Source organism: Pseudopodoces humilis, chromosome 3 (assembly GCF_049639895.1).
Source record: "Pseudopodoces humilis isolate 2021_Gansu_Grassland_sample_001 chromosome 3, ASM4963989v1, whole genome shotgun sequence".
Taxonomy (NCBI): Eukaryota; Metazoa; Chordata; class Aves; order Passeriformes; family Paridae; genus Pseudopodoces; species Pseudopodoces humilis.
Window position 1 is genome coordinate 50,791,414 of NC_142202.1, and position 16,198 is coordinate 50,807,611.

At 41.9% G+C, this 16,198-nt stretch overlaps 1 protein-coding gene across 1 annotated transcript; it reads right to left on the reverse strand.

The window, feature by feature from the left end:
• Positions 1–3,990: 3,990 nt before the first annotated feature.
• LOC102102798 (p53 apoptosis effector related to PMP22) lies at positions 3,991–15,251 on the reverse strand. The gene is made up of 3 exons (XM_005518463.3): positions 14,953–15,251; positions 7,548–7,691; positions 3,991–6,928 (listed from the first exon to the last, which is right to left on the reverse strand). The coding sequence occupies exons 1-3, from the start codon at positions 15,161–15,163 to the stop codon at positions 6,693–6,695; spliced, it is 591 nt and encodes a 196-aa protein (XP_005518520.1). The 5' UTR covers positions 15,164–15,251; the 3' UTR covers positions 3,991–6,692.
• Between the last annotated feature and the right edge of the window lie 947 nt (positions 15,252–16,198).

Below are 16,198 nucleotides of genomic sequence, written 5' to 3' on the forward strand. Positions count from 1 at the left end.
CACAGCACAGGAAAGCTCTGCAGATGTTGGATACTTCCTCTCTTCACTGACTGCTGAGCTCAGAGGAAAATTCCCACAGGAGTTTGTTAAGATTTTTAGCAAGAGTCATCCAGGACCAACTTGCTGCAGGGCCTCCCAAGCCTGCCCCACATGCAAGCTCTTGTCATTAAAGCAGGCTTGCCTTGACAGGACAAAGGCTTACGCTTAAAAGGGCTTTCTTCCTCTCCTTAGCAAGGCTATATGTGCAAACCAGTAAGTTTTAACACCTGAGTTGCTAACATGGGGTGGTATCCAGGACTGTCATTTATGTGAGCAATTCAAGACTATTGGGAAAATACAAATAAGGAAAACACAAGATTAGGAAGGTACAAAGACTCTGTGTGCCTGAACATGGATTTAATTGTCAGCTATTTTTTCTTAAGGATATGATAAGCTCTATATTGGAACAAGGTTAAATCCCCAGGTATTTCCTACAGAGGCTCTGTAGAAGTTTAATCAGTTCAGTCAACTCCCCGTTCTCCAGGCAAAAGGCTGAAATCAAGGGTGTCCTGTAATCCAACTATACTGCTAGGAATTGAGATGGCCTCTGGACACTTGTAACCATTGTGAGTGTCTGTATTTTCCTTGAGTGACTGTCAGGAGCAAAAGCTCTCTGGTGAGCAAGCAGAATCATAGAATGAAAGAATCACAGCATGTTGCGTACAGGGATTTTATGAACCCATGGGTAAGCAGTTAGAGTGGTACAGTGCAGTCCTGTACTACATATGGGATAATTTTATTTAAGCTACTTGCTTTGGGCTTCAGAACTTCTCTGTGGCATAGGTAAGCTAACTAAATACTTGTCATGTTGTAGTGCATCATAACAATAACTCTTGGTAAAGCATAAAGCTCAGTTGCCTTAGGAGAGGAATAAAATCAGCTTCACTTAGGTAATTCCCAGGTGCCACAGCCTTGTTACTTACAGTTCTCTTTCAAAAAAATGGCTTTTATCTGCTCTGCCTTATGGGTCAGTTGGGAATAGCTACTTGTTTAAACACTCTGAGATTTACAGATATGACATGCACACTAAGCATGTCTTAAGGGATTTCAGCGAGGAATTTTCATTTTGAGATTCTCCAGCCAAAAGAGGGATTTTGCTGAAACTCACGTGTTACATGGAAATGATGTCTTCAGTTTTAAATATTTGATGTGAAACTGAGTTGACAAGAGGGCTAAAATTAAAATTAGCAACATTTACAACTTATTGTCTTACTACTAAATGCCAATTATGATTTTCCCAAGTTTTGTTTTGCAAGTTGTTTTGTCTTTCTATTTCAAGTCAGAATTTTCATGTATAACAATTCACCTATTTTATTTTTTTTTCATTCTTATTTACTGTTGTAAAGGATTGCTAACACAAAAAGAGCTTAAAAATAGGTTATTTCCTGAAAAGGGACTGTAATGGCCACAGGTCAGCTCCTTCCCCTATCACATACCTCCGTGCACATTCAAGATTGCGACCATCAAAGCAGCCTACTTCTATTCATGATCATTTCCCAGGGCAGCACACTGTAGGGCAGGACTTGCCTCACTTTAACGTTCAGTTTCATCCGAGTGCTCACTCCAAACCTTTCTGGGCTCTCTCAAACTCAGTGAACATTGATTTCCAATGTATCACCTTGAGTCTTAGCAAACTCTGATGCTTATAAAATATTTTATGTTCACAAAAGACTGTGAAAATTACCATGTGTTGTTCCCGTTACTTTATTTTTACTTTTTTTCCGTTTATTATGAATAAATAAAAAGCAGCAGCCATACCAACTCTTCTTGTATTATTCAATCCTGCAAAGATGAACTCTTTCAGAGGAATATAATTAATTTCTCTTTATTAATTATATTATATAATGCATAGTTCTTATCACACTTATTTATCTTGTTTATTGCTATAGTAACTATTACTGTATTACTATTGTTTATAGTTGTAATATTTATATTATAAAGCTCCAGGCATGTCTTTATGTGTTCTTCTACAGTCTTTATTATAAATACAGCCTTATTAAATTTCTGCATTCAAAAATCCTTTGGATTATTCTAACAATTCTCAAGTAATTTAAGTGTAATTTTACGTAAGGGAAATTTGAGGGCACTGGATTTTTGCCTGGAGTTTGTAGATGTCGAGCTTCATAGCTGGTGCAGCTTTGCCCACACCTTAGGACACCAGGAAATCCCAGACAAAAGGCTGCTTACTGTACCAGTGCAGACCTGCATCATGGAGTCATTGGAATTATCTCATAAATACACAGCACATGTGCATGAAATGGGATCTACACATAAAAACTGCTGCACCTGTGCAGTAACACTGCCATTTACCAGGTTCTGTGAACCCCCTGCATAAGGATTTCACTATTCCTGTTCTGACACCTGTTACAGGAATCAAATTTAGAAACTCAGCATCCTTATTTTTGAAAAATGCATCCTCCAGATTTAATTAAACTTTATTCTGGTTGTATCATCTCCCAAGTCCATTTAAAAACCTGTGCTACTTCACCTATTGGCACAGATTAACCTGTTTTTTCAGGGTTCTGCTCCATATTGCCAGTAACCCCCACTGCTCTGAGTTGTAGGACCAGTACCTCAGCTCTCAAATGCTGTGCAACCCCTGAAGCATTTTGATTTCCATAGATATGTGTGCTTGGTTTATCACTACTTTGTAAGTGCCCAATGATCTCAGCAACTTTCTTTGTGTGTGTATGTGTGCAACATTTTCTCTTAGCATGCAGTTGTTTTTGTTTCTGGATCGCTTATCACCATAACAATCCTCCCCCCTCCCAAATGAGCTGTTACTACACTCCCTTGATTTATGTATGCATTCTATGTCCTAAAGCCCTTCTATGCAGGATGGAAAGGTCAGGTGAATAATCTTAGAATTCTATCTTGTCAATGAATTGTCTGAAAAATTAGTCACTTGTTGTGTCAACTAAAAATACCAAATCCCAGTGGGGTGTGGCAGCTGTTTCCCATAGCCGTGAGATTTAAGCATTAATCATCCCATTCAGGTCAATTAGTCTTTCCTGGCACTCAGTCATGCACGTTTTTAATTGCTCATAACTTCTCCTGAGACAAGGGCCAACTTCTCAGATTCCTCTGAACTGCTCTCTCTTCTCACGAGCTGGATTAGAAGGAACAACCCTACAGCCTGAAGCTCACTGGAGATATTCAGGTGATTTCAATGCGCACAGATTTAGGTTGCAGCTTAATACAGACTGGTAGGTAAACAGGAGTACAGATTTTCTTCCTGATGAAAGAAGGGCATTATAGAAACCCAGCAATTATCTTGAGAGAATTTAGGAAAATCTAAAAGAAACCAAAATATTTTTCCTATTTGTTTATTTAAAATTAGAAGTAATTAAAAAGGGGGAGGCATGGAACCAAAACCCAAGAAACACATGCAAGACACCAAAATTCAGGGTACTAAATGAATTTCAAAATTAAGACATTTAGGGAAGAGGACAGATTTTAAAAAAAAATAAAATTAACAGCTGAATGATGAACCTGTCTTTCCAGAAATCAGAAGCCACAGGTTGGTGTAGGACAGCAGTGACTGACTGATTTGCCCTCTTTAAAAATGCCACTAGGACAGGATTATAATATGGGTCATGCATAAACTGAGGTTAGAAGTGGGAAGGTTTCTAATCATGGGAAAAGTGCAGCCTTCACTGAAAATAGCAGGCAAGTACACCATCTTTTTTCACTATTTGAATTTCTTGATCATTGTAGGAAAGGCACTTGGAACAGTTTTGTTAAAGAAGAGACTTCCTACACAAGACCTCCTGTAGACTGTTGTGTATTTAAAATGTTTAGAGTTCCCCCTTAAGCTGTGATGCACTTAAAAGGTTTTGGCTTAGGAAAGAACATTCTATGCCTGGGACTTCAATGAAACTGCACAGACATGTTTTGTAGTGTATACTGAAGCTTATTTGACTGGAAAATGAAATTGCTGCCTCCTGGACATAAGGTATTTAACTTCATTTTATTAATCCAACATTTTATGGATACTGATATTCAAGTTAAGAGAATAAAATAATGGCTTATTTGTTTGATTTTACAAACTTAATATACAAACCACAAACACCACCAAGTTTCTACAACCATCAGTTAAAACATTTTTAATTAAGCCACCACATTTGAAACGAGTGTCACATACATTAGTATCACTTGAAAGTAATTAATAACTATTTGCAATAGCTTTCTCTGGAACATCTTAGTTGTGTAACATGCTGGTTATGCTTTTACCCCTCCCAGTACATTCAGAGCCAAGTTTATTTTACATTAGTGCTCTTTTAGCACAACTTATGCCAGTGCTTATAAAAGAGCTTACAAAAGACTTAAATTATGCTAAACATGATTACCATATTACCATGCCATCCTCCCTGTCATTAGGAAAGGTGTCCATTTTCTTACATTTTTTTCTCCTTTTCAGCTTTAGTTGTGCAAGGATTTTCCTGATTTGAGATTCTCTGCTGTGCATAGAATTCACTAGAAGTAGGTACTATCATTACTTATGATAAAGTAAGCCCACACAGTATTCCCCACTAGCCATTACTGTACAGAAAAGGGAAAAAAAATGTTAAAAGGATACATTTGTCACAGAACTGTCTTATTCAGCAGGAATCACAAATACAGTTGATTGTATATGCTGCAACTGAGCTCGTAACACAATTCTGAAGTCTGCAGACATTTATGCTCTGTAAAGTTATAAAATACAGGCCTAGAAGGGACCTTCAGGAATCACCTGGCCTCTCTAAAACAGGATCACATGCAATATATAGCATTATCAAATTTAAAAAGGTGTTACAAAATGGAAAGCTATACAATATATGATACAAGAAATACAGGGCATTGCAAAAGATCAGTTGTAAATTACTTTAGCTTTACAGTCTGTTGGTTAATGTGTGGATGCTAGCTCTGGAGCAGGCAGTAGGAAGCCTGCAGAAATTGCAGGCCGCATAGCTTTCTCAAGTCCAGCCTGAGAAAATAGCCTAGGAAGTTTTAAGGAGGATTCAAAACAATTCTCAGAGACAGAAAACAGCCTTACCAGGTGCTGTTTGTCTGTCCCTTGTTTTCTTTGCAGGAGAAAGTCAGGGGGTGGTGTGTACCACTGACCAATGATGGTAATGTAGTGATTTGCTGACCAATGAGAGTTTCCTTTCTGTACTTTCCATGTATCAGTCTATAAAACAAAGCTAAAGTAATAAACTACGAGATATTCTCCTAATCAACTCCATGAGAGTCTGTGTTGCTCGATCCCAGCCGTTCCTAATAGAGCGACAGTTAATGCTTTCTAAATTCTATTTTGCACATGTGCATGAATACACATACCCACACACTTACCCTCTCCTAAGTACCAGGTTCTGAGAGTAAGAAATAACACAGAGCAACATGCAGCATTTGCTTTCTACCCCACCTATATCCTCCTCAGTCTGTCTTTGCTAAAGCTGCTTCTCCCGTAGCTGGAAGAGTTCAAAAAATGAACTTCCTTCTTTCCCAGCTGAACAAAGCCCTGACAAAGATTATAGACCATAATTAAATCTGCTGTAAGATGCTGCAGGTCCATGACCAACACAGACATGGCTATGCCTCTCTGGAATACTTATTTGGATGCAGAAACACAAATGAGGAGCCAGACAGATTACTCTGATGTCTGTATGAAGTTTACATATGTAAATTGCTCACAGAACTTTCTTTCTATTTCTACCTGTTACCCCTACTCACTCACAAGGCAGTCCCAAGTTTACTAAACTCTGAGGTACCTCCAGTGTTAGAAATTTGGGAGGTTTTTAAACACCTAATGCTAAGATTTCCATGAAAAGCACACTTAAACTTTACAAAGGTAGACAAATATAATAGTTCATGTTTCTGCCCAAAGATACATTCTAAGTCAGCATCCCTCATATTCCATGTAAAAATGTATGTAGTTTAATGTCTGAATCCATGACAACATATACATGTGATTCCATCACAAGTTCTGCTGTGGCCACAAACTCACCAATATTACATTAGCTGTTATGTCATACACACCAGCTCCATGCTTTGGAAGAGGCCTTGTCCAATAGCACCAATTGGTGGAAAATAAATTTTAATTTTATTTTCCTCTTAATTCAAATAGTTAATAGTCAACAACAGTCCAGTAACAGGAATAAGAACAGATTTTTATGCAGCAGGTGACTGTGATAGTATCACAGAAATTTCTTCCTTGGGACTGGCTTTTACAGAAGAAAAAACATTCCTTGGAAGGCTGTGTTTTCTCCTAGCTCCATTTAAAGCAATTTTGTCAGATATGAAATAAAAGCAACCTATCTCACAGTACCCACTAATGGGTTGTTTAAAATCTATCCTTTTCCTTTCTCCACTTGAAACACTATCATCTATATTCATAAGAAAATATTTGAATAAAATAAGGATGACTCAACTAATTGGGAGGGGAAGGAGCAAGTAAACCACCTAAACTGAATTGACATGAGAATATGTAAATAATACTTTGGGTAAAAGCTATTTGGCTTAAGATGCCAATATTTTTCCTAATTTGTTGCCAGGCACAGTAAGATATATGCTGGCAAAAGTAGGTGAGTTTTTTCAGTCTCCTACAATCACACCAAATGTACATCAGAGGTGCTCCTCTGTTTTGACAGTTGTCTGTACTTGGACTTAATCTTTCAATTTAAGTATGGTGCTCTCTCTGGGGAGGAGTAGTAATAGGTAGGCTTGATGTTTCCCAGGACTTCATCTTCCCAGTTGGGGAGGCAGCAGAAGAAGAAAGCACAACCTATTACAACAACAGTGCTGGCCCAGCCAAAGCCATAGGCCCAGCTGAACATGTTATCTCCTGTCAGTGGAATTTCTTCTGTGAATTTCACTGGGTAAATGACCAAGCCAATGATCTGGAATGCAGCTAGAGAGAGAAAAGAAAGAAAACCAGGAGTAAGTTAGAATGAACATATTACGGTTCCCATTAAGAAAAGGTACCTGGAGATAAGTGCATACTTCAGATATGTAAGGATTATCTTCAGACCTGCAATCAAATCTGCATTGTTACAGAGGTACGTGACTTCTGTCCCAGGCAGATCCCCACGCCTATGTGGCTGCAGCATTTCAGCTGCCACTGCCAGGTTGCTAAGGCACATACCTGCACGCCGTGACCAGTCCTGTCCCACAGCCAGCACCGGGAGCCCTGCCGAGCCAGTTACCTCCCAGAGCCCTGTTCCTCCTCCTCCCATCAGAAAGCTGGGAAGCACCCAGGCCTCTCAGCTCTTAAGTCTTAGCATATGACATGCAGGGTCATGTTGGGTGTCCCCATATAGTGCTTTTGGGAAAGTGAGAGCTGACAAAGGACACTTGAGCTTCCCTACCCATTATACTTTCAGAGCACAACTCAACCTTCCCTTGTTCCCCATGAAAATGAGTCATAAACCAAAGACAGCTAATTTTGTAAGGGAGGCTCCATCTAGCATGTTTTTCTGCTGATGCCTGTTTCACATCTGAAATAACCTTGTCTTTGTGCCCAGCCTTACCAACAACAAAGAGCAGGCCTCCAATTCCTCGCACAAAGTTGAAGCGCAGGATCTCGATCGAGAACGCGATGACTGCAAGGGCGAAACAGATGACCAGGATCACAAAGCCAACGAGATATGTGGCAGCTGCTGCTCTCCCCCACCCTTGAAGATAAAACAAGAAAGGTATTACACACAGCAGTACCCTCCTATACTGGAGCTCTTTGGTTTCCTTTAATAATTTTTTTTTTATTGAAACCCTTTACTGTAAGAAGCATGTCCTTATGTCAAAGCAATACTGAATGCCTGCAAAGCACAGCTGGAGAGCAGGGGGCCACCATCACTGCTGGAGCAGCACAGGACTCCCTATCTGCTAACTTGTCTTGCTGAAGAGGGGTATAGAATGCAGCACAGAATAGAGATAATACCTTCAAACTCTGTATCTGTAGGACACCCACAGACATCTGAGCAGATAGGGCACACAACTGCTGACAATGCCCTTTATCATTACAGCTCCTGTTCGATATGCAAGTTTACAAAACCACTTTCATGCACAGGGAAGTGTGAAAGCAGACAAGAGGGTACCACCACAGGAGATAACTGCTGGGAAATAACAGTGCTGTCTGCATAAAACTTCTGTTTGTTTATGGCAAGAATAGAGTATGTGGAGCGAAATAAGAATGACCAAAAAGAAATAAACCCACAATAACAGAAAAGATGACAAAAAGAAAGTTCTTGAAAATAAGTATCTATTCACAGCTAAAATGTAGCAGGTGGAGGAGAAACAACAAAATCTGAGGCAAAAGTTGATGAGTCCTCTTTGAATCATTACTTTAACATTTGCTGGAACAGAGTGTATGAAGCTACTTAGTACCAAGCTACAGCATGCTGGAGAGGCTCGGGCACAAAGCAAGTGGCTGTACTCTGACAGAGCGGCACCAGCATCCAGAAATCACCCACCATGGGCCAGGGGCATGGCAACAATAGCAGGAAAACCTAGAAAAACAGCCAGCAATTCTACTTTGGCAGTAACACAGTCTTGTGAAAAGGCCCTCACACACCTTGTCCTCTTCAGAAACCAAGTAATTTAGGTGAGCCCAGTGCAAATAGCTACAAGCAAAGGTGTTCCTGCCCTGGAGGCAGGATACCTGCCCACAAGGGCTAAACCATACTGGTTAGTGCTTTGTTTTCCAGTCAGCTGTCATCACAGTTCAATTCCCACATCTACATATTGTGGGTTTCTACTTTGACACATACAGACAGAGGTAGGGCCAGATCCTGAGCTCCCTCTAATGTAGGAATAAAGAGGCCAGTGAGATCTAGGTCAGAACATTAAAAAAAAAACAAAAAACTGTTTCATCAGAGCTGTCCATTCCAACACAGTTGAAGTAACCTTGGAGATACACTGCTTTTAACGTAGTCTCCATTCTTCCTCTGCAATTTGCTATCTGAAAGTGAAATTTTGTTTTACAGTTATTTTAATTAGATTTGTTTGAACTAGTTTATTTCTCCTCTAATCCAACAGCAAAAGTAAAATACAGCAGGTATCCATCAGCCATATCTCTGCCAAAACTCCCAACCACCACTGCCACCTGAAGACAATAAAACTGACACAGAAAAGATAAGAAAAAGGTTCTTCTTTACCCTCTCCCTTCCTGGAGCTACTCAAGATAGCAAAAACTTCTCAAATTTCTTCTTCAGCTAGTTGTGCATGTCTCATACCCCTTCCCCGAGGGAATGCTATGGGGAAGAAGCAGGGAGGAGACTAATGAGTGTCTGGAGATTAGAGCTACGTCAATAGTTTGATAAAATCTTTTCATACAAAATATTCTCTGTCATACCTAAGGCAGGTATTGAATATTGTCTCCATAATAGGATTTCTTTAGTGATAACTAATACAAAGGGATATGTAACCATTACTCACAGCCAGCCCATGAAAACCCACTCAGACTAGATGATCTAGGCAAGCTTTATATCAATATTTTCCCTATTAAGAAAAAAAAGCACAACACGAAGGAATGCTTAGTTACCATAGCATATTCCCTTTCAGATGTGTTATTTATGCTGACAAGGTGTAAGAAGACAAATCTGGCATCTTTGTTAAAATTTAGGTTGTAAACTCAAATACACCTGCACATTAGACAACTTGAGGTCTAGTGCAACACAAACACAACTGGAGGAGTACAAGGCAGAATGCCCACAGCGCTCTCTCTGCCATTTTAATATCTCTGTACTCTCTTTATTATCTGTACTCTCTTTAGAAGTGTAATAAGCTTTTGAATACAGGTTAGCCCTGGCTCTGCTCACAGTGATTTATTTTCTTGTCTCTGGCAATAAGAAAATGACAACACATATAGCAGGAGATATCTTGTCAGGAAGATTAATATCAAGCTCAGCTTTGCTTCAGGTCTTCAGAAACAAGGCAGCAGTGGGTACCATCATTATGAAACTCAGTGAGTTTTGTGCTCACGTGTGACAGAGCTCAGTGCTGGTGATCCAGTACCTTCCACTCTTTCTTCTGCTGGATTATTCTTTCCAACAGCAGTTAGCAGCAGGTTGATGCTGACAAGACCTGATAAGACTGAGTCATAGGTGCTGGCCAAAGCACTAGATGGGTGTGCTCTGGGCTGGATGAGTGTAGTCAGCCACAGAACTATCAGCCCAGACACTTGATCCCCTGTGGGAATCACAGGAAGAGCAGCAAAAATGTCTGGACTTACGGTTAATTTTTGAGATTTCTCTTACATTGTGTGTATATATAAGACTTTTAATAAGTGACTGATGGGAGAGATTGGGGTGGGAGGGTGTACTTTTCCTGAGCATAGGATGCAGCCCTGGGATGTTCCTTATCCACATGACCTGTTGCCACCCCTGCTGACAGGGAGAGTTTTCAGCAGAGGGGCTGCTGCAGAGCTAAAACTGAAATTGCTGTTCCTCTGTGAAGGATCTCCCTCATCCCCACACTGATCAAGTCAAGCTCTCCCTGCTCCTTTTCCTCCTAAAGGCTTCGGAGAGCTGATCAAGCCCCCACAGGCACTCAGCTCTCCTGTCTTTCTAAAAGATCCTCTCACTGCATCTCCCAGCTGCCAGGAGGGGAGAGGTGCAGGTTTGCCCTCTCACTGCTGCTGTAAGAGCTGGAGAGACCTGCTCACAGTCAGAGAATGACAGATTACCTGGTTTATGCTCAAAAGTATCTTGTAATCATAAGACATTTAGCCAGAATCTTTTTCCATAAAAATAGAAAATTCTTAGATGCATTCATTTGGCAGAGAGTATTTCTTGTACAAAATAAACGTTAAGTATGATGTCTGTTTATGCAATCAATCAAGAACACCAGAGCCATTTGGAGCTGCATAAATAAGAAGGCAGAAGAATAGGAGAGCAGAAAAGCAGAGAAATAGTTGGGGCTATTAGTGTTTCCAGGTCAGCTTGGCCTCAAAGAATAGTCAAGTTCTTTTCATCTAATCAGCAGAAAAGTATTTATCAATTATGTTGGTGTTGAAAGAACATTTAAAAAACAACTGTACAGAAGCCGAAGGTCTGTAATTATTAGGAAGGATTAAGAGTTTTATTACATAGCATTACATTACACTAATGATTACTATGGGAAGGAACTAAGCTGCAAATGTTATCATGCAAATAACTAGGAGGGGTCATGATTACTAAATGTTAATGATGAGCACCAGTGATATGATGAAATTAAAAGAAAGCAAGCAACAGTGCCTTAGTGTTAGTACATTTCCTGATTTCATTTAGCCATGCCTCAGCATCACCAGAGAGGAGGTGGAATCTCTATAGGCTTAGATATTTAAATCTAGATTTCCCTTTAGAAATCAATAAAAGGGCTGTGAAAATAGTCTAGCAGGAAGATGAACTGCTACAGGATTTGAAGTAACAAGACTCATCTTTGTTCATTCACTTCCAGAAGCCAAAGATAGTTTTGTTAGCTCGTGAATAAATGTAAGTTTTTATTACGACCTCCAGAGACTGGGCACGTTTCTGCAATGTAGCTGTAATATTCTTGTGTATACAAGTGGCAGTAGCAATCTTTGTTTGGCCTCAAGAGCCCATTACACAGAATGTCCAAAAATACCTCCCTCTTTTGATGTAATAAAGGAGTAGTGGACTGTGAGCAAAAGAGCAGTATCAGCAATACTTTCTTGCTCAGAAAATGTTCAAACTTCCATGGTAGCATGACTGGTGAGAGGAAGCTATGTGCATACCCACCATGAGCATAAAGGAGCCCAGAATCAAAGGTTTGCTGGGAGGGCAGGTTGGAATTGATACTGTGAATCACAATCTGTTTTGGCTTTAGGAGTGTGGGAAAAGCAATTGCTAAACTACCAAAATATTAAATACAAGCCTTCTAGTACAAACTTGACTTCTGTTGAGAGCTGAGGAGAGGCACAATCCTACACATTTCCAACTTTTAGTATCTGGATCGTTAGCAGCAGAAGTGTGCCTGCACAGAAGCCAGCAAAGTGCACTGGCAGAGACACCAGCCTCACATTTCACTGGGATCTTTTACCAGGAAGTTGCAGTAAGTGTTTTCTGGGTGTAGGCAGGGACACCAACTGCTACACCTTTCCCATTAGCATTTCCCGAGTGCCTGCGCTTGCCTGACACTATAAACGATGTTAGTTCGTCTTGAATGCATCGTGGCATTTGCAAATCAGACAACAGCATGCCTAAAAGGAGGTGTATTGAGAAGGTAAGCATACACTTAGCATTCCTCCTTTATTTACCTGGCCCCTCAGCAAAGTCTCCACATGCACTCAGTTTTGCCTATAATCTGTGGTATCAAAGTCCATGCCTCTAGGGACATAGGTACAGTGACACAGATGCAGTGAAACATGATTCACAAAGGCTGGGCTCCTACTTCCAGGTTCCACCTTTTCTCTTTCCTATTTTTTTTTTTTATTTTTTAATTTTTTCTTTTCTTTTTTAATTTTTATTTATTTAATACTAAGGACCCAGAAGAATGCTTCCCTTTTTCTTTGTTGGCTGGTATGTATTTAATGTATACTTGTGTATGATGTATACGTAATGAATACCAACTGGCTGTTAGGAATATAGGAAAGAGTTAACCTAATGGGATTACCTTTACTGCACATGTACACGCCCATCTTTTACAGAGTTAATTCAAAGCAAAGTCACTGGGATCAGTCACTCAGAACCAGGAGGGCACAGCCACCCATAAATATTGCTCCTAAATTTACAATCTCATCACTTTAAAGACAATCATCCTTTCCAAATTACACAGTGCAAATAATCTTTGTCATAGCTGATGGCTTGCTGATATGTTTTAAACACAGTCAACAGCTAGATCCTCCAATGGTCTAGACCAACTCATCTTGAGTCATATTGTAGTGCACTGCAGCACTTCTGCATTGCAACATTTTGATAATACACAGACGCTGCCAGCCAGGGCACTTCCCAGACACAAACCAGTAAAGAACTCTAAACAAAATCCCTTCCCTGCCTCCCTACCACATGACAACCCTCTTGTCTTTTTCCCTTTCACTTCTTCCCTCTCATGTGGTATTTGAAAATGTTCATTAAGGAGCTATGCAGTTTAGGAGACATTCCTATTTGCAAATCTTTGTTTGTGTTTTCCCCTCATTTAAAATAAGTGACTCGTCTGCTTTTATTCTTCCTCTTCCTCGTACACATGCCACAGCTCAATTAAGAATTTGTCTAATGGAACATTCTGTTAATGGAGATCCACTCTGAAGTCTTCATTTCATCAGGAGAGGTGCAGGATGGTTAGAGCACAGTAATTATTGTATGCAAAACACAAGTTATGCATCTCAATTAGTTAACCTCTATTTTCTTGCAGCAGTGCTATAAATGCCTGCTAGGCATTTTTTCCTTTGTAAATGACCTCACCTATTTTGACAGTAATTGCATTAGCATAGAAGAAAAGAAAACAAAACAAATCAAACCTGAACTCATGTGTTACATCCTGTCTCTAGATGTAAATAATATTTGAGTAGACAGTGGCATTGATGTTACGAAAGTTTGAGAGCAGGCAAATTCATATAAATAAGCCAAGGATTTAAATAAGTTTTGGTTTAAATAAGCCAAGGTTTAAACAAGTGAAGTCAAGGATATTGTTCTTCTGTGTCAGCCTGTTAACTAGGAAAAAAAAACTGCAGAAAATTACTTTTGTCCCACAATGCTGAGGGCTGACGCAAAGCACACACCCATCAGTACTCAGGGACGTGTGAAGCAGTGTCACTACAGGAGAAAACAAATTCCAGCAGCTGTACTGTATTAGCACTTTTTCCCTGTGCAACGCAAATTTCAGCAACTCTGCACCAGCTTTTCTTCTGTTTCATGGGGAAGATGGGTATTTTTCACTAGCCAGATTTCTTCCACCTGCAGGAAAGCCCAAAACCATCACCCAGCTGAGAAATGAAGACACTTCTCTTAGAGCATATTGAGGATTTAGCTTGTGCATGAGTGTTGCAACAAAAAGTTTCTGGAAGTGAGTCTGCCGTGCTCAGGCAGCAAGGGATCTGCACAGGGAAACAGTCCCAGCTCTCCCGGCTGAAACACGCCCTTCCAGCCCCCCAGTCCCTAAAGAACCCTCATCCAGGATCTTAAGGCGGGTCTGCTTATTTGTCCAGAAATATTTTGTCTGAGGGAAAAGTAGATTTAATCAGACCCACGTGTTCTAGCAATAAAACAAAAAGTCCCTCAAAAGACCTAGAAACTGAGAGTGTGCAGTAAGAATGTTAGTGGCGATGCCAGATACAGAAGCAGCTAAGCAAGTTAAAACAGAGACACACTTATCCCTGATTTAGGCCCCAATGCCACAGAGAGGTACAAAGGAAGGAACTTTTTTTTTTCTGCCTGAGAACCCCCATAAGACCATTTTAAGCTGTAGATCAGGAGGCATTTTAATAGCTGCACTCCCCTGGCCAGGAGGGTTAAATTGAGGTGCTCTCTTCCCCCGAAGGGTCAGGGAAATAACGTTTTACTACTGTCCAGGCATGGTTCTTCATGGGACACCCTGCATGAAGGTTTCCACACTCGCCATCCCACCGGGGAAGCCAGCGGCACAGGGAGGGAGCTGCCTGGTGCCAGGTAAGGCTGCGGCACCGCAGCCCGATGAGAGTTCAGGGGAAGCAGACAGACTTGGAGCCAGTTGCTATCTTACTTTGGTTGTAATATAATTTCAGGAAAACCGAAAACATCAACACCCCGGCTTCTCAGTGTTGTACTGATAAAAAAAAAAAAAAAGATCGCTCTGGAGCAGTCTAGTCCTGTGTTTCGGTGCTAGTTTAAGCCCCAAAACAGCATGGATACTGGTTCTGGAGGGAAGCTCCATTCCAGAAAGCAGCTGCTCCGCAACAGAGTTAGGAGAGGTCAACAGCCCCGATGCCACTGCCCGGGGTCCCTCGGAGGGTTTCTCACTCACCGTAATCCATGAGGGACTCGCAGCTCCAGTTGAGGTCCTCCTCACCCCGCGTGCAACTCTCCCACAGCGACGCTTGCTGCACGTAGGGCTCCGACTCGGACTCCAGCCAGCCCCGGCCCGCCAGGGCGATGATGCCCATGATGATTGCCAGGCCCAGCAGCAGGGGCAGGAGCCACCTGCACCTCCAGCAGGCGAGGCCGCACACCACCATCGTGCCCGGCCGGCGGCGCGCCCAGCGAGTCCGGGCGTCGCGGGTGAGGTGCGGCGGGGACGCTCCGCCGGGACGGGAGACTGCGAGCGTGCCGGTCCGAGCGGGGTTTTAAGGCGCCGGGGAGGAGGGAGTCCCACCCACATTCCTCTGACTAAGCCTGCCGCCGGCGGCAGCCCCGGCCTCTGGGGCTGGCGGAGAGCGGCGGAGGGAGCGCGGCCTGGCCCGGCCCGGCCCGCTCGGCCCGGCCCGGCCCGGCTCGGCTGGACTCACCCTCGCGCTTCTCCTCTCGCCGTCCGCCACCCTCCCGCACCCGCTGCCGCTCTGCCGTCGTGGCCCAGAAGCCGCCAAGATGCAACCACGGCGAAAAAAACTTGCTGTTCTCGGGGTTCCACGAGCCCTGCCTTCCTCATGGGGGTGGAGATCATCATCATCCTCTCTGATCGCTGGATAGACCGACCAGCATTGCCCAACACTGATGGTGTTAGCCACTTCAAGTACCAAAAGCTTGCAAAAAGTTGCTTTTGCAGTTGACAAAAAAAGAGACACCTTTAAGAAAGGTATCATATGAGGATGGTAATATGACCTTATTAACAAGGAAGCCATTATTTGTTTCTCATCACTCTCAACATTAAACAAATGCATGTTTCCTAATGGCCATCTAATGAGTGCTTCATTGCAATTGTGCTCTGGCTTCCAAGCAGGCTGTTCTGGGCATTGGACTAACAGTGGTACTCAGGACCCATCCATCTTGATCCTTTCCTATTCCATGACTCAAAATGCACCCCAAGATGCCAGATAACCAAAATGAATGCTTCCCCATCACATGGAATGAATGGACACCCAAAATTTTGGTCACGGGAGAAGCACTTCTCCACAAAAAGATCTCTTACATATCCCATCATATCACCCCATTGGCCATCCCCAAAGCAAATTCATTGTCTAAGCAGACACGAGCCCATGACGGGAACGAAGACGGTGTGTTTTGGGCACACAACTCACACATTTGATTGAGTCTTGGAGCAGCTTCTAGGCCCC